Source organism: Mixophyes fleayi, chromosome 6 (assembly GCF_038048845.1).
Source record: "Mixophyes fleayi isolate aMixFle1 chromosome 6, aMixFle1.hap1, whole genome shotgun sequence".
NCBI classification, from domain to species: Eukaryota; Metazoa; Chordata; class Amphibia; order Anura; family Limnodynastidae; genus Mixophyes; species Mixophyes fleayi.
Window position 1 is genome coordinate 208,398,880 of NC_134407.1, and position 19,473 is coordinate 208,418,352.

General features: G+C 37.8%; 1 protein-coding gene across 1 annotated transcript; it reads left to right on the forward strand.

The window, feature by feature from the left end:
• The first annotated feature begins 558 nt into the window (after nt 1–558).
• LOC142160582 (bone marrow proteoglycan-like) lies at nt 559–6,558 on the forward strand. Its single transcript, XM_075215453.1, has 6 exons — nt 559–601; nt 682–738; nt 1,129–1,385; nt 4,612–4,746; nt 5,743–5,848; nt 6,248–6,558. Exons 2-6 carry the CDS (start codon nt 684–686, stop codon nt 6,310–6,312), a joined length of 618 nt encoding a protein of 205 aa, XP_075071554.1. The 5' UTR covers nt 559–601; nt 682–683; the 3' UTR covers nt 6,313–6,558.
• Nucleotides 6,559–19,473: the final 12,915 nt, after the last annotated feature.

Below are 19,473 nucleotides of genomic sequence, written 5' to 3' on the forward strand. Positions count from 1 at the left end.
CTACCTTCGGACTGTGGAAGGAAACAGGATCACCTGGACTAAGCCCATACACACATAAGGACAACACACAAACTCCACACAGATAGGGCTCTGGGCGGAATTGAATATAGGACCCCAGCACTTTGAGGCAGCAATGCTAACCACCCTGCCACTGTGAATAAAATAAAAATAAAAAATCAACTTTTATATCTCTGCATGATTACAAGTATAAGTCAATCTTAAAATCAATCTTTGTATGGACTTTTTTTGTTATGTTACTTGTTGTATGTTTCCAATGTATATACAGATACTGTATGTAAAATTCAAATGTAAAGGTCTTTGTTAGATTACATGATTAAAAGTAGAAAAACTACTTAGATTGAGCAAAAACAGTTCAAGCTGTTGCACTTGGGTAATGAGGGTTTGTGTGTGTGGTTATAGATTATCAAATTTACACTTTGCATAATTTTTAGCATGATTTCCATGGTATATCTAAACTATGTACTAATACATGTAAGCCCACAACTTCCTAAAATCATTGTATATAAGGGAGAACAAAGGAGACATCTAAGAGAAGACCTTCCGAATCGTGAGGACACAAAGGGCTCAATTCTCTGAGAAGGTAAAACAACCAAATTTAATGTCAGCTCTGAGAACCAGTAATAAGAGCTTGAAATAACCGCTATTCATTCTTCTCAACAGACATGTTCCGTCTCCTGTTGCTGCTTTTGGTGGGGACCATCTATGCTCAAGAATCTGGTGAGCTGACAATCTATACAATCTGCCTGTATTAGAAGGTGCTTGCTGGGAGTATGTGTGCTTTACTGTTGTTTTTAACATATTCATATTTATGCTTTTCATATTTTATAAAATATAAAATATCTTACGGTAAAACAATACTTTAAATGTGTTTTATTTTCACTGATCTGTTACTAATTGTATTGTTATGTGTTTTCCAAATTTGCCAACATTGTAGAAGTTATAGATCAAATGGCTCAAAAAATGCACCTACAGTCTCCAGAAATATGTCTCTGTTCTCCTTTACTTTACTAGTATCAGACCATATAAATGAATAGCAACAGAAATGTAGTTACTTAGTGTAAAATACATTGATTTTCAACCATTGCTAAGTTTTAAATCTTTTTTTAGAGGATTATGGTGACTTAGAAGAAAGATATGATCAGGATGACATAGAAGATACAACTGACCCTGACAGCCAGGATGATGGAAGTGACATGCCAGGTGACCAGCCGACCACCGATCTAAGTCAATGCCAGATGCCAGATGAATGCCACAATGCCAATATGGTGGTTGAGAACGGAGTAGGGCGTGCTGATGTCTGTCCTCACAAAGGGCTCAGCTATTATCTTGTTTATAACTGGAGGAGTAACTTTTGGACAGCTCAGGTTTGTATCATATTTCTATGAATGGAAATTGTGCAGCTGTTTGTTTGTTGCGTAGAGTTAAGTTATTGAATATCTAGTTTAATAGGAAATAAACAGGAATGGTTTTATTACTTTTAGTGTTTTTATAATATTCCTGTGTGACTTAACTGAAACTATATATAGCAAAAGCGACAATGAAACAATCATTGCTTGCAAAATGTGTGTTCAATGCATTTCATGCAATTTTCAGTTGGATAACGTAATAGGTGTAAGGAAAAGTCCTTTAATTTAAAATATAAATGGCTGTATCTGAATAAATTATTTAAATTTGGAGCATTAAGATGCTGCACTTTCAATATGTGAAAATGACCCATGTCCACCACCCTAAGGGTCATATCTATAAAAGAATCCACTTCCTGTCTTTATTGGTTAGATACATTCTCTAATAGAGTGGATCCGACGGCTCCTCTTCCTTAATTGTTACAAATTTGAAAGTAAACTGTAGAGTTGTTGGCAAATGTGACATCTGTCCTGTTAATGACAGGAGATGGGGGGACACGGTTGTATACACAGTTCCATTATAGTTTGAATGGTTTCCTTCTGGAAACTGTACATAAGATAAGAAGGACGTGAGTGTAATATAACCAATGATTATAAGGATGTAAGTGATTCTATCAATTTATTGTGGTGCTTGCAATGCTACATATGTATTTCATGTCCACCCAGAATTTCATGTCTGACTTGTTAACCCTAAGATTGCTTGATTTCATTAAGCCGCAGAAAACACCATAATCCTATTATCAGATTTTTTATTTGTGCAACCTATGGTCCATGGAGAGATACTTCCATGAGATCCTGTTTTTCATTATTTTGTACTCAATAATTTGCATGGACTAAAATTAACAATTTAACTTTACACTTCCACTTAGTACCAGGACCAGCTGTTTTGTAATAGATAATATTTGGAAGCACTCTTTGTCTATGTCTAAAACAGGTTAAATTCCTTCATGCTGATGAGGGAAATCACAGAGTTCACCTGTTCCTTCTACTTTCTTACTGGGATTTTTAATTGATTGCAACTGAGTTAAAACAAGCACATTCTGCTACTAGCACAAAGCAGAGTTAGTCTAGTGTAATCCACTAAAGTTTCACCAACTAGACTATTAGGCCAGTAGGACCAAAGAAATTATTTTACTTGAATATTACTTTTCTCAAAGGCTAAATAACCCAAGTTAGTCATGATCATTAGCAAATGTGCATTTATTGTTAGGTTTAGTTACTCATAAAAGTAATACACTTTTTATTCTTTGTTATTTTTACATTCTTCTCCCATCCCTACTTTTTTGCTGTTAACTTCTACACATAATATACGGTTCAGTTGTCTTTTGCTCCGTATGCAGTCCATGCTGAAACCACTGTAGTGGAGGGCAACTAATACATAGACACATCTGTTACTGATATACTACGTATAACAGCATGTTGTTATATGAGGTCATCCTCATATCTAGCTGTGCTTTCTTTCAACCAATTGCGTTACATATCCATTATGAAATGCTATGAAAGTTAGTGATCTAGGGCCTGATTCATTAAGGATCTTAAATGAAGAGGTAACTTATTTCAGTCTCCTGGACAACATCATGTTACAATGCAAGGGGTGCAAACTAGTTTTCTGTTTTGCACATAAGTTAAATACTGACTGTTTTTTCATGTAGCACACAAATACTTGATAGCTTATTTGTACACTGAAATTTAAAGTTATTATTTGTGTGCTACATGAAAAAACAGTCAGTATTTAACTTATGTGCAAAACAGAAAACTAGTTTGCACCCCTTGCATTGTAACATGGTTTTGTCCAGGAGACTGAAATAAGATACCTCTTCGTTTAAGATCCTTAATGAATCAGGCCCCTAATATTGATAGTGTGGGGGCACCTACCTCTCCGCACACATATATGTACTGGACAGACTTCACAAGTACAATAGATTTTGTGTTTGCCTTCAGCAAAATTAACCTAGAAATGAAATACATATTTTGGGTATGATCCCCTTATTACAAATTATAATGTGCTCACAATTTATGTAAAAAGGGAAATTATTATGAATACAATTCATCTGTTGCTGATCACTGGCCCATTGTCAGGTCCCTAAATTGTAAAAAAAAACAAAAAACTAAAAAAACAACTAAAAATAGTACAGTGGTGGTTTGTATCCTAAATAACAGCAATATATTATAACTGTCTTAAAAAACATAGTAATGAATAATAAAAAAAAAAGAATTAATCAGTTGTGGCAGAGATAATTAACAAATAGAATAGGTTCAAGCAATAAACATTAAGAGAAGGTAACAGGAGGCTTAATCCAAAAAAGTTATATTTTTTCTTAGCTATCGCCCATTGGACAAGGTGGACTCGAGCAAACTCCTCAGTTCAGATCGATGGGTTCTAGTGGGATCATATGATAACATCTTCTAGAAAGTTTTCTCATCGCCTCTTTGATGTAATGAATGATGGGAAGAAAGTCTGCGGTATTATTGAATACTTGGGTCTTACGGAAATTTGCATAATAAACTTATTGGAAAGTCTACTTGACTATACTGCCTCCATTTAACCTAGTAGATGTAATGTAGTATTTGGGAGGCAGATTAGCACCTTTTGAAACAAATACAGTTTATCCATACAGCCCCATATACCTGCTCTAGACAATATGGTTTATCTATAAAGATCCACGGATCAGGGATCGTCATTCTATCTCAATATATGAACGCAGATTCCTGCCACCTAAGGATTCGTGCTATTGATACATCTGAAAATATTTAATAGACAAATTTAGGATTAGCAGCTGAAATAGAATCTATGCATAACTGTATCGTTTCGTTAAAAGTTTTTGTACAGTTAAACAGAGTTTGTAAATGTTTACTGAATCCAAACTTGCTAAATTAAACATGTAATTTAATTTGAAGCTGTTAGATATTGTTTTTAAAAATTTAATCTCTGTGATTATATGTTTGATGTTTGGAATCCTTTGACTTGACTTGGCTCATAGAGCACAGGGGTAGAGACAGATAGAAGCTTTCCTCGGCCTAGTATAAGCTGGACCAATAAAAGTTAGTTATGATTGGTTAGATTGGTCTCTTTGGGTTAATATAAATGTGTGCTATTTGTGAATGTTATTATATTGACGTTAAATTTTGATGCTCTGGTGTAAAGTTGATCTCGCCTACTAATTGCACTCTCTTTTTACCTCTATAGCGTACCTGCAGATCCCGTAGAGGAAATCTAAGCTCTATACACAACTATCTGGCTAATAACCGAGTGAAATGTCTGGGAAAGTGTGTTTGTACAAACCAGCAGTATGCATGGATTGGTGTGTACAAAGCCAACACTGTAAGTGGCACAGGAAGGCAACTTTTCACATAGGTACATTCACAAGAGGTTGGTCCATATTACAGCCACACACTCCACATATTTATGAAAAGAAAACATAATTTTAAAGAAAGGATTGCAGACCAAAGATTATTTGTCGGACATTTTTTTCCAGTGGCATATAGTGTGGTATAAATATATATATTATAATATAGCAAGTTAACAGGGCCAACTTCTCCTGGGTTTAAAGATTACTTTTTTTAGTCTGTAAACATTATTTTTCCCAGCAACCTTTGGGCACGTTTCACATATTGCAGTTTAAAGTATTGAAACACAAACCAGAAGAATAAACCTACACTATGGGCTAGATTTGAAAAAGTGGGGGTGTTGCCTATAGCAACCAATCAGATTCTAGCTGTCATTTATTTAGTACCTTCTACAAAATGACAGCTATAATCTGATTGGTTGCTATAGGCAACATCCCCACTTTTTCAAACCCGCAGCTTAGTAAATCTAGCCCTATGTCTCTCCAGTGCTAACTCACCTTAGTTTATTATAACCTTTAACTGCTATTTAGTAACCTCTCTGAACACAGCACCTCCTGATTGGCAGGATGTTTTACAGGTCAGGATATCTCGCTACTGTACCTCACTTCACAGGCACAATCACTTTTTACTTTGGCAGAGTTGCAGGCTGAAACCTTGACCGATATGCAGAAACCCAGATTACCCAAAATTAGCAGTGACCTCTTCCAAGTATTCACTTTAAGGCCTTCTTTTCCAGCTTTTACTAGAGCCACATGCAGTCTCACTGCCACACCAACTGACACCTTAGAGTCTATATTCATAATCAGATCTCTGCTATGAGCTGTGCCGCCATCACAGACCCTGTGTCACATCGGCCATGCCAGATTTATGTACTAGATTTTACACACTTTACTTATAGGAGGAAAAAATGTTATATCATAACTGGAAAGAATTTTACATTGTATTTTCTTGAACTTCCTCCATCTTTTAGTGTAGAAGATACGCTAATGTGGATAGAAGCAGGGTGGACTACACCAACTGGGATAAAGGACAATTTCGGAGATGGGGAAAATGGTGCACTGCAATCAATTTGTCAAGTAAGTGAAAGTGAAGAATATAAAAAATGCAGTGAATTAGAGGGAAAATCATTGTGGCCAAATGAAAATTGAAACATTCTGAACATTTTCTGGACTTTGGCCTAGCAAAATTACTTATATGAAAATGTTTTAAAATAATATAGCACAATATACAGTATTCCGAATGCAACATTTTATTTTTTTGAAGACATAGTTTGCCCTTTTATTTGAATTGTATATGATTTATTTTATTCAATTTTCTTTGGTATTTTGCTTTTTTTCACAAAACTGCTTTGACAGCTGCAGTGAAGCTGTTTTGATGTATATTGGTGACCAACTTTGAGAGCATTTAGAAGAAACTGTAATGTGGGAATATTCTGCTCTGTCATTAAAACCTATTTTTTTTTCTTCTCCTATCAGATGGCAAATGGCGCTCTTTAAACTGCAAATTTCGACTGCCATTTATCTGCACTGTCCCGCAGTGAGCGGAACCCCTGAGTCCAAAGCTATGGCGTTCTAGACCAATTTAATGCAAGTTCTTTTAAGCTCTGTTTGCACTTGTATTGCAATAACTATTTCAACATTAATGCTCTGGGAATAAGCTACGTATGATCTGCACCTCTCACTTCAATCTGGACCTGCAAATATTCATTCTCTCTCTTAAACATGCTCTATTTCTCCTGCTTTGAAGATGAAATATACAATAATAAAAAATCACAATGCAATGTAAACTGGCCTATGGTGTATTTGTGTATGAAATAACTAATGTACATGGTCTTTATGTACAATGCTGTGTAAAATATTGGTGCCTTATAAATAATAATAATAATAATAATAAATTATATTTTGCACTATGCTAGAGAGATCTAGAATCATCTGCACCCTATCTATGGTGCCATTCTATGCCTCCCAAAATGTAGTTTCCACTCATAGTCATCAAGCCTTATTTATAAATAAGATTGTGTCTATTTGATGGAACTTGGATATCCTTTACTCTGTGCAGTCAATCTTCATTTTCTGCATTTATAAACAAGTTGCAGCTGAAGACATATGAACCATCCCGAGAACTTGGATACGTTTCAAAAAACATTTGAGTCAATTGTCACGCAAATATTAGTCTACTTGGATACTCAACAGAAAGTCATCTCTATAACCTACCTATTATACTTTTACGTTCACCTTTATACTCCCACAGCATCCAGCTTGGTGACAAGGAGCTGCAGGAAGATTGTGTTACTTACACTACTACCATCACTATTACATCATTTCACAAGACCCTTTTATCGTCTTGTGGTTAAGCGTTTGTAATGGGTCTATTTGCGAAAAGGAGAAAAGCCCTTTCTCTAGCACAAAAAAGGATATTTTTGCCAGTGTTAATGCTTCTTCCTATATATTAATGGTTTACTACTGGGTCTATCAGAATTTCCCCTAGTCTGTACAGCTTCAAACGGGCAATGATAACTCACCTATTCTTGGCCTAATAGCATTTACTTAACCATTTCTCTATGCTTGGTTGCTTCACCCTCTCTAATTCCTTATCCCATCTCTTGACCCAGATCCCTTCACAGACTCCCCCTTGTGTCTGCTGTCTGCCTGCAATCCCTATTTTTCTGCTCCAGTTACACTGCCCACCTCCTCCTTGGGCTTTCTGCCCTTGTCTGCACTCCGGCATAGCTTTGCACCTCTTTCAGTAGCTCCTTACCGGTTATCACACTTCTGGGAACAGATTCTCACCTTGTGACGACTTTCCCCTGCTCACTTCTCCCCTTCCAACCTTCTTATAGCAAGATACTATTAGCTGTACTTGGAACCCTCGGTGTTATAGTGTTGCTTGTTTATTGTTCTGTGCTGTTATACCTTATACAGTCTTATTGTTTGTAATCTCTACGGTGCTGCAGACATCTTGTGGCGCCTTATAACTAAAGGCTAATGATAATAATATCTCTGCTGATTGGCTCCAAAATAATTTTTTATTTTTAAATATTTTTGATACATTTTTTGAACATTTAATTTGCAATTTATTTATTTTACTAGTGTGGGTCACACAGATGGACCCAAGTGTATTATTACCGCTGCTAATCAGTATCCCCAGGCAGCTGAGTATCACATTTTCTCAGTAAATTGTGGCAATAGGAGAATTTCTACCGATATAATAAACATTGATGGAAGACCAGCACTATTGCCACATAACAGTAAATAGGCTCGTGAGCATCTTAATGCTATATCTGAAGATCTCACTTTAAAACAGCAACACATATGGACATTGTTTTTCAAAATAAAACAAAACATTTATGGACTTTTAACAGCAGCCAATTAACCTACTAGTATGTTTTTAGAGTGTGGGAGAATACAGGAGCAAACTTATGCGGAGAACATACAAACTCCACGCAGATAAGGGTCCTGGGCGGGAATGGAACTCAGTGCTGTAAGGCAGAAGTGCTAACCACTAAGGCGCCGTGCTGCCTAGACACATCATTTATCCATTATGTGACTCCTTACACAAACAGTGGTCACTTTATCTAGCTGTCTATTGAAAGTGTTTAAGAGATTTAGGGGTATATTTACTAAACTGCAGGTTTCAAAAAGTGAAGATGTTGCCTATAGCAACCAATTAGATTCTAGCTGTCATTTTGTAGAGTGCACTAAATAAATGAAAGCTCTAATCTGATTGGTTGCTATAGGTAACATCTCCACTTTTTCAAACCTGCAGTTTAGTAAATCTAGCCCTTAATGTTCTTACGTGACTGACTTTTAAACAATATGTGCAGTCACAAGCAATTTATGGGAAAGATATGTCTGTACCAGTAAACATACACCCCACCTTGTTATACTATATTCACTGACCCTGCCTTGTTGCTAAATAAGTGTCAGTATCCAAAGCGACAAATACCTTATAACAGTACAATGTACATCAATTATTTTGCAGAAATGATCTCAATATGCAGGGATTGTCCTATTCCAAATGGTTTTCTGCATAAGTGTTGTAAAGGTGTATATAAAAAAGAATGAAGTGGTCCTAGCTTCCTTACCACATAGAGCAAAGTGCAGCTAATATTGTAGCAGAGATTCAATTCTTTCGTTCCCATCTTGTTTGGTTCTCAGGGAACATTCCACTCACTCACAAAACTCTTTATATCTTCATTTGATGCTGCCATTTTCAGGGAGCTCCTGCCCCATAGTTCCCATCAGTGATGTGGTTTGTGCCAATAAGCTGCCACTAACAAAAATAAATCCGAACATGGTATTTATTATACATGTGCACTGACCCTCGTGCTTCGGAACTGGTGTCAGTTCTAAACCACGTTTATGTTTCGGGTTTGCTACTGGTTTTGCAATAAAATTGCGAAAGGTTTTGATTTTGCTTTTGGATCCGGTTTTATTTTAAAATTGTGAAAAATGGGGAAAATAATGTCATTTCGAGCTGTGTTTGCTCCAATATTACTATTTATAGCATTAAAATTAATTTCCAATCTATCTTCTAATGATCCCTTCACAACAGTTCCAATTTTCACCAATGTTGGCCAAAGTCTGCAGCGAGCTGTCTTAATGAAGGATTTTGTAACTTTGCCATCATTGCATTTGCTGTCTCTGATTCAATTAAAAAAAAAAAAACTGAATAGTGTTGATATCCCACTTTCATTGCACTCAAACCTCCTTCGCATGTTCAGATTTACAATTAATGTAATTGAATAAATAAATAACCACACGGACACCAATGTAAATTTGGCAAAATGTCACAGTTTTAATTTAAACAACATTGGTGATGGAGAGAGCAATGTGAGTCAGCTAACAACTAATAGCAAATCCAAACAGTGCAAGGTCAAATTGCCATTACACTATTGGTCCCAGGATATAATCCCTCAGGATGTTACAGTTTCCTAGTAACTGTCCTAAGCTTTTAGAACTAGCAGGACAGGTCTTCACCTAAAGCAGCACCTTTCCAGTAGAGTAGGACGCACTCAGAGGTACTCAGAGGCCCCAGGATTTAACTTAACGTTGTAAAAGCTTATGAGCAGGAACCGGCAGCACAGAGAAATGGGCCAGTAGCACGCCCCCACGTCCACTTAGGAAGCAGCAATAATTTAATTACAGCCGCTTGCCCCGACTGCCTGTTACTAGCCAGGATGCAGTGATATTGCGAGGCGTCCCGATTGCCCTGGCATCAGAGTGAGTACATCCTTTCTTGGGGACCGCCTCTGCTGCATGTCTCGGGCAGTCCACTTTACCCCGGGGTTGGACGAAGCTTAACCCAGGGGAATGATTTTTCAGCCCTCCCTCCCTCCCCTTATAGATTTCCGAGTCCCCTGGTTTGATTCAGAAAGGCAGCATTACAGCACATAACATAAGATTAAAACAAGGTTCTCTTGGCTACGGGTATGTAATCTTTGAATTTTTATAGTATGGGTGCAGGCCACCTTAGTCTATTTACTTTCAAAAATGTCTAACACTATTCATTCATACTACTGTCCATCCAATGACCTCTGCATGTTAATTTAACTACAGTCGTGCTCCTTGAATGCCTATTACTAGCAAAAAATCAGCGGTAGTCTTAGAGGTGTCCTGGCTGCAAGGGCGACGGCTGGTATGCGGATGTGGTCTGGAAACACTCGAGCCTTCGAGATGGCTCGTGACATATGATTGGCTGGTGCAAAATTTGGTGTCAGAGTGAATACACCCCTTCTTGAGGGCCACCTCTGTGTCAAGTCTCGGGCAGTCCCCTTTACCCTGGGTGTTGGGTGAAGCTTTCCCCCTGGGGACTGATTATACGGTTCTCTACCTCCATCACATAGCGAAAAATCATTAGCCACCATATCGTCATCTCACCATGCATTCTTTGCCTGTGCCAAAATCTGTCCTCTTAAATTTCTCAGAATGTGGACTATCAATTGCATTGTCAAGACATGTTTTGGGCACCCAAATCTGCATAAATGTGAGTATTGTACATAATTACATGTGTGGCAAGGGCAACTATTGGCCTATATGAACTGTTTGTTTTACATATTTCTTAAATGTCACTAACAGAGCATAAAATTATTATTTATATACATTTCATATTTATATATATGGGTCTTGGGGATCACTTTCGCAGCATTACAGCAAAGAGCCTATAACTAAAACAAGGTAGGTAAGCCCTGCTCTTGGCTATCAATAAATGCTCTGGCAATGGACTGTGTGCGTAATCTTTGAATTTTTGTAATATGGGCGTAGACCACCTTCATCTCTCGGCATCTTCATTTATTTATATTGCGCATGGTTAGGAAAGCCCTGCTTTTGGCTACCAATGAATGCTCTTGCAATGTTTTGTGTGCGTAATCTTTGAATATTTGTAGAATAAGTGAAGGCCACCTTTGTTTCTCAGCATCTTCATTTATTTATATAGCGACAGCCAATTAGGTAACTCTTTACAATTGAGTGTCTACTTGTCTAAATTTTTACTGATGCCTCTGTACATCTAATGAAATCTGATTGTTACAGCCTCTTCCCTCTACATGATGCATGCTGTGTAGTTTGGATGCAGTAAATATTGCTAACATGTTCAGATGGTACCAAAATACACTTGGCAAAGATAGTGTCTGGTGACCCCAATAAATGCAGAGACAATTCTGACCAACCAGAATAAATGCAGAATTAATGTGAAATCTTTCACAATGTACAGCCTTTTTTCATGACCCCAGTAAATCCAACAGTTATTCTGGTAACTCTTGTAGATGCAGGGAGCATTATTTTGACCCTTGTAAAATCAAAGTCCACTCTGGTGACTCTGTTGCATTGTAGAGCAGTGGTGGAAGTTGGGGTGTATACAATAGTATGTCATACCACTACTTCTCCTACTGCCTTCATTGTAAAACAATAAACTTACATTCATTTACATTCCTATTACATTTTCCATAGCACCACTTCCAAATTTCAACTTTGACCACTGATGTAGAGCCTAATCAAGTCGCCCCAATAAATGTCCAGGCCAACTTGGTGACCTTAGTGAGGTCTAACTTATTCTGCTTACCCCAGTAAATGCAGAGCCCATTCTGGTAACCCCTTGTACAATGTGCAATCAATTACGGTGGTCCCTATAAATGATTATCCCTTTTACAAGGTATAGCTCATTCTGATGACTCCAGTACATACTGAGACAATTATGATGTCCCCTTTACAATGTCATTTCCATTCTGGCAATATTTTTACATTAGAAAGCCAATTTTGATAATGACAGTAAAATGTACAACCTATTCTTGTGGCCCTAGTACATGCAAAGGCCATTCTGGTGACCCCACTAAGTGCAGGGCAAATTTTGGTGACCCCATTAAATCCTGGTGACCCCAGTACAATCTACAACCCATATGGATAAAGGACAATGCATACCCCATTCACTGGAGCATATTACACACCAGTACTGCACTTGTTATAACACCCACTAGGGTCTTGGAATGCCTATTAGAGTTTTAGGCTGACACAACTCCTCCAGTATTGCCTTGAGCACTCATTGGCTGCAGAAGTTCACAGTAAAAGAGAAAAGCGAGTGCCCAGTGGCAACCAAACACAGAGTTTCTAGAGGGGAGTTTTCAGGTGTCAGAATAAAGCTTATTGCAATAAGCCAGCAACAAACACATTTTTATACTGAAACTGTTTTGCTGGAAATAACATTTTATAAAAAAGTATAAAAATAGTGTAAGATGTTATCTCATAAAATGACTGAGGCTAACAGTATAAACTCTCTGTAACCTTGTAGAAATAACCATATTACATAAATACAGATATGATCTGAGCAGTGTGTCTCACAATGATTAACTGACATGCCGTTGATGGCTTATTATTATATGGTGTATAGCCCGTGGAAATCTCCAGATCATTCAGGTAGTTAGATCCATCACAGTGAATCCTTTTTTTAGAGTTTATATGTTCTACAGTCATCAAAGTTTCATCAGTTCCATAACTAAATTTATCTTTATCTTCCTATCTTAATTGTCATCCCCTTATGTAGTCTACTTACAGGAGATGTACGTAGAGGGAGCTTTAAACTAAAAAACACTTTTGGGACACAACACCTTTGCCACTGATATGTCACATTACAGACTGAAATCCCCTTTATGAAGTACTCATGGCACGAAGAGTTCTGGCTGTTCTAACCAATACTATAAAGGTGGATCTAATAAACTGGTCACTGAATGTATATGTTTTTGATAAGCCATCAGTGGGATTTCACTTTATTATTGTGAGACTCTCTGTTACAGCCTTACAGGAGACCAGAGATGTGAGCAACATTTCAGAGGCCCTTATCTAAACGGACTGCAATTCTCAACCACTGAGGAAGTGAGCAATTTCATCTCAGGGACCTCAGAGGGAGCAAGTTATTAAGGTCTAATCCAACACACAGGAAATGTGATCCAAGTGCTCAAGAGTGGGGGTTCTGTGCAAGTAAAAACCCCACCTTAGTTTGTGCCTGGCAGCATCAGCCTATTTCTACTCAGAATATTAGATGGAAGGACAAACCATCATATAGCACCAGCACCTGTTGACTGTGATTATTTTAGACAGTTGTTGCAGAGTATCACAGCTCATGGTGAATCCCGTCAATGTCTGAGAATCTCTACATGATCTGATACTCAGGCTTTCCTGAGTCTAATGGACCCCCTACCCCGGTCCTCACCAAAAACCAAGACAGGATGGATTTTGCTGCCGGGAATCCGCAGATCGCGGCCCTCAGGGCAGCCCACTGATGTGAAAGAGGATGATGAATGGATACAGCTCAATAAACACAGGCATTTAACATAATTCACACATATAAGTACAAAAACAACAAAATGGAGATTAGCTGCTATTTTTATAGGCCTGTCACGCATGGGTTTTCTATGGGATTAATATATGATTATTGAGGTTTTTTTTTTAAGACTTCTTTTCCTTTCTTGATATATCTATAGTTGAGCTCCTTTTCAATTGTTATGATATTGATTCATACAATATACAGGATGGTGTACCCTGTACTATAAAGTGTGAAGATACTGGGTTTTCTGGCCCAATTCTATCCCCCTTCACACAGGCTGGCCACCCATGGGTGTCTTACTATGCCAAGGAAGCCTACCCAGTACCTTCTAAGGTTCATATAGTCAATCAGCCAAATGCAGTTAGGAATTAAAACAATACATTTATCGTAATAAAACCAATCACTAGAATATTATATACACAGTAAATAAATGACAGGCAGGTTTACCACATCATCTGTCCCTTACCCCACTAGTCTAAGGAGTTACAGTCACCTGGCTGTCCTGACTTGATGACCCATGGATCTTCTGATGTATTTCACTGGTAGAGAACGGCAACTCAACACCAGATCTTGCACCTTCCAGGAATCAAATCACAGAATGAATATCCTCTCCCCCCATCGAGTGGCTCCTTTTATCTAGGGTCAAATTTCCACAGTGTTTTCCTCTCCCTGGGCAAACCCCTGGCTCTCTCCCTCTTTAATCATTGGTGGGTGCTGAATCAGGGGGCTGGAGGGGGGAGTGGAGATGAGCTGTGCTTTCACAGAAGCCCCCTGCTGGGTTGCAGACAAAATGCCTGGACTAGTCTTATGGAGAACAATGGATATTAATTGGCCTCCCCCACCTACAAAGATAGGGTGGCAGTCAGCCCCTCCTAAAATTACCCATTACACTACTTTGTGATTTCACAGGGTCCCTAGCTATCCCTTGCTTCCTGTAAAGAAAAGTAGAATTAATGTAGCTACAGCCCCCTCACCTGTATCCTGGAAACTCATCCTTACCCATAACCCACCTGGCTTCACTTTAAGAACAATCAATAACAGCTTCACTGCAATATCAACAATATACAATAAACAATATACATATTTGCAATGAGCTACAATGTCCCTTTATCCACATGTAATTAGACACTGCAGTTGTACTCTGTTGAGCTGGGGAACAAAAGCAAGGGCTATATAATATATATGCTATAATCCACATTTTGCGATAAACGAGGGACAGGCTGGTTAAGGTGTTATCAAGCTCGTTTCGTCACATAAAGTAAAAGAATATTAGATGCCACCAATCTGGTAAGATGCCCTAGAGCATCATCTTAATGTCAGAACGTTCTATTTTCAATTGGTTCCCGTCCAACTACAATACACCGGACCTATTTTACTAAGCAGACTGGATGTACACAATAAATCCCCTTGGTTTTATACCGGTGTACCTTGATGGTCTGTTGAAAACCATACTGCGAGCTGGGACTCAAGCGCATAAGACACAAGGATATTTGTGTTCCATTACCTCTTTCTACCTACTGAACTGTTCTCATCGTGCTGTGTTTATTATCATTTATATTCACATGCGTTAGCTAAAATGTACAGTTATATTTTCCTGCATATTTTAGATTACTGATTGTGTGGTAGATGGGTTTATTCTTAAATTTGCCAGATGGAATAGTTAATCATGGATAAGACAGGATAAGGGGCCTGGGCTAAATAGGGAGAGTAAATAAACTCCATATCATCCCTTTTTATCATTTGGCCAACAAGGTCATTTCATGATAGTACCCTGGCCCAGACTCCTAGGTACTATCCCCAGGGAACCAACGGTCACAAGCCAGAAGGGGAGAACACTCCGGGATTTGCCTAGTCATGTTGCCACCTATCACAAGCGAGATACCGTCCTAATACACCTCCCAATAGCCCCATGACCATGGGAATAATGAGGGTTATATAAAATGTGTAAAATGATCTTGTGTGGCGACTAGGAACTGCGATCCGTCACGTGCATATGCTGAGCTTGTAAGGAACTATTCTGCCTGCTATCTGGACATTGCTCTGCCAGTTTTGCCATCTGCTGAATAATTTACATTTGGTTACAACGATTCACCGAGGTGAATTAGAAAGAACATACCGGGACACGCGGTCTTCACAGTCTGCGTAGCACAATTCCAAGTGAACACCTACTCTCTGCTTCCGAGAGACACCTACGCAGCCGCGCCTAAGGGAGACAGAAAAATCATAATAAATACGCTGTGTGAACACCACAAAGTACAAACACTTACCACTTTAGAACCACTGCATTTATAAAAGTAAAATTTTCTGTTCCCCTAAAATACTGATCGGTTTTATGGTTTAAATTAATCATGAAAGTGAGGAGACGAAGCGACATCACGTGTCAGGACCACCTTTTTTACATGTGACATTTTTGTGTGTTGGAAGTTTTTTTTCCTACTTTGAGCAAAATATTGATAAAACTTTTCTTGCCTCTGCTACCACCTATTGAAATATCCCTGTGTGTGCCTCTTCTCAAGGAATACCCATTTGGTGTTACATCTTAGTTTAATTCATAAGGTGTACTTATTTCATAAGGTGTAAAACAAACCACTTCCTATTACCACTGCAGAAAATACATTCACACTGTCCCCCTGACAACACACATAACTACGGAGACTACCATTAATATGGTAAAACCAATGATCTGGCTGTACACTAGATTTCTAACCATTTCTAACCTTTGGTATATATTATTAACAGATCAAGATCTAGCTGAGAGATTGGACCAAAGGGTATCTATAAGCTGGAGAAGAGCAACCAATATAAGACATACTATCATACACAGTCATTATGTCTCTAAATTAGACAGATTTAGACAAAAGATTAAGGGCCTGATTCAGGGTATCATTTGCAAAATCACCCTGCGCATGCCCAGAACCGAGTCATACACCAGCAAATGCAGCCACGTCCTATTCATCTTCATACACAAAGCACACTTACTACAGCCTACGATTTCCAGGAGGAATTGGGGCGGAGGAAGAGGCGTTTGGCCTTAGTCAATTTACAGTAAAGACCTGACAAACTCGGGCGCACGCAGCTACGGCCGAATCAAGCTTTGGGCATCTCAAAGCTACTTGTTTATGTGCCTTATCTCTTGCTCCAGCTACAGGGCTAGTCTAAGTCCTGATTAGGAGTGATGACAGTCTTCTATGCATGCTATAACATGTGTTTGCAATCAGGGGCAACTGTAAAATGTAGTTTATGTTCAGTAGACATTAAGAACTACCTATTTACATATACATATTGGATATCACAGAGGATTAAAAGCTTATATCATTGGAAGAGGTTACTTTGGGCAAGGGGAGGTGATTCACACCACCATTATTTAAGAGAGAGAACCAATACATTTTTCTAATGGGTACAGTATCACTAAGAGGATTAAATAGAGATAGTAATTGTTCAGCTGTTTTTTTTTTTACATACGTATGACATTTAAAAAAAGTATTCTTATTTGTCAATTCTTTAAAAATAATAAACATACTCAACATCTTTTTACAGGAACAATTTACACATGCATCCATTATTTCTTTGAAATCAACGTTTTATTTGCGTTATTATTATTATTATTTATATTTTTACTATTATTAATATTACTATATGACACTTAATTAAAGCACATTAATAACATTCATATTTGTATTTTTATTATCATCACCTCAACAACTTGACTGTTTATCACATTAATAACGTAGCACCATATTTCAAAGTAATAAACAAAATAAAATTATTTTTATTTCAATTTGTAAACATATAATTGGCTGAACATTGAAATGAGATAATTATTACCATTAATTTAATTTCCTTGAAATACTCCGTGGTAGCCTACATGAATGGGTTACCGCCCTAGTCAGCTGAGTAGTATATTGTGTACCTCCTCTGCTCCCCTGGTGTTTTCGAGAAGCTTCCCAAGCCATTTCCTAAAACTTAAAACAGACAACAAGATTGGGAATATTGAGGTGTGATGGAGTATTTCAAGGAAAATAATTAGCAGTAATAATATTCTCACTTTCTTTTCAACTACTTGGTTGCCTACATGAATGTGGTGTACCAAATAAATACATTAAAGAATGGGCAGGCTCAAGAACAAGTCACCCTGATAGTGGGTATTGAGTAAGTGCTTGAAGGATTTTCTTTCTGAACTGAGCATCAGTAGAGGATGCCACATCCAGCAGATCTAGTCAGATAAAGGTGTGAAGCGTTGACCACGCTGCTGCTCTGCAGACATCTTCCAATAAGGCCTAAGCCCTGTGTGACTAGGAGGCTGTCATCATCCTTGTAGAATGCTCACTTAGGATCTCCGGCACATCACATCCGTTCCCCTGTACAATGACATTCCTAATCCATCTTGCAAGAGTTGGCTGCAAACAATATCTACATAACATGACATGACCACTGGACAAGATCATTATACAATTCTTTTACACTCTTCAGGCATAGGACAATGGACATACCCAATGTCAGCTGACCACCGGCCATGACTGTAATGCAAATCTATTATACTCTACATCGGTTATGGGTGACAGGTGGCTCTAGGTGCACGTGCAGCCCTCCATGTCTTCACCTGAGGCCCCCCGGCACCTTCTTGCTTTATTGGCAGATTTGTTTGTTATAACTTGTGACACTTACATTATCTTATATTAAAATGATTGTTGTTTTTAGAGACAAGTGTCTCTTTCTTTGATTAAATGTATTGTTTTAACTTATTACTGAGATTACGGGTAATGTGCAGCAGTTTTGAAAGTTAAAGGGCCACCCATGTGGTGTTCCGGGTTGTCCATCATTGATCTAGATTGACATAAGATATTTTTTATTCGTACTCATATGTACTCTTGTATTTTATCAGAAAGTCCGGGTACATAGGACAATACAAATATCCGATATGACATAGTCATCATATAATAATATTACGTTGTATACAGCTATAGAATACTACTCCCACCCAACAGGACATGACCACCGGATATGGTGATGATACAATTACATTACACTCTGTACAGACATTGGGCCCTACACCTACTTAACATGACAAGATCACTCGATGAGATAATAATGTAATTCTGTTATATATAATACAGACATACTACACTATGCCAACAAAATGCATATTTTTTGATAAAAAGACAACATAAAATTAGTATTCATTATTAACATTTATTTATATAGCCCTGACATATTATGTAGCGCTTTACAGAATATATGCAATCTGTTCTTACTCAAGTAGAGCTTACAATCTATATTCTACAGCATGGACACAGGCAGACAGGGGTTGATTTTGTCAGAAGCCAATTAACCTACCAGTATGTGTTTGGGCTGCGTGAGGAAACCGGAGCCCCTGAAGTAAGCTCACGCAAACATGTGAAGAACATACAAACTCTGGTCAGAACTGAATCCATGGCCCCAGTGCTGTGAGGCAGCAATGCTAACCATTCTGCCACTATGAATAAAAGAAAAGAAAAGAAAACAACTTTCATATCTCTGTATGATTACAGAATGTAAATCCATCTTAAACTCAATATTTTTATGGGCTTTGGTTTTTAATTTATTTGTTATTTTACTTTTTGAATGTTTCCATTGTATATACTGATACTGTATATAAAAATCCAAATGTAAAGGTTTTTGCTTTAATACATAAAAAGATGAAATTCTACGTAGATTGAGAAATGTCAGTTCAAGTTGTTGCAGTTGTGTAATGAGGGATTGTGTGTGTGGCTATAGATTAGAAAATGTACATTTTCTGCATGGTTTCCATGGTATATCTAAGTTATGTACTAATATATGTAAACCCGCAACTTCCTAAAATCATTGTATATAAGGGAGAACAAAGGAGACATCTGAGAGAAGACCTTCC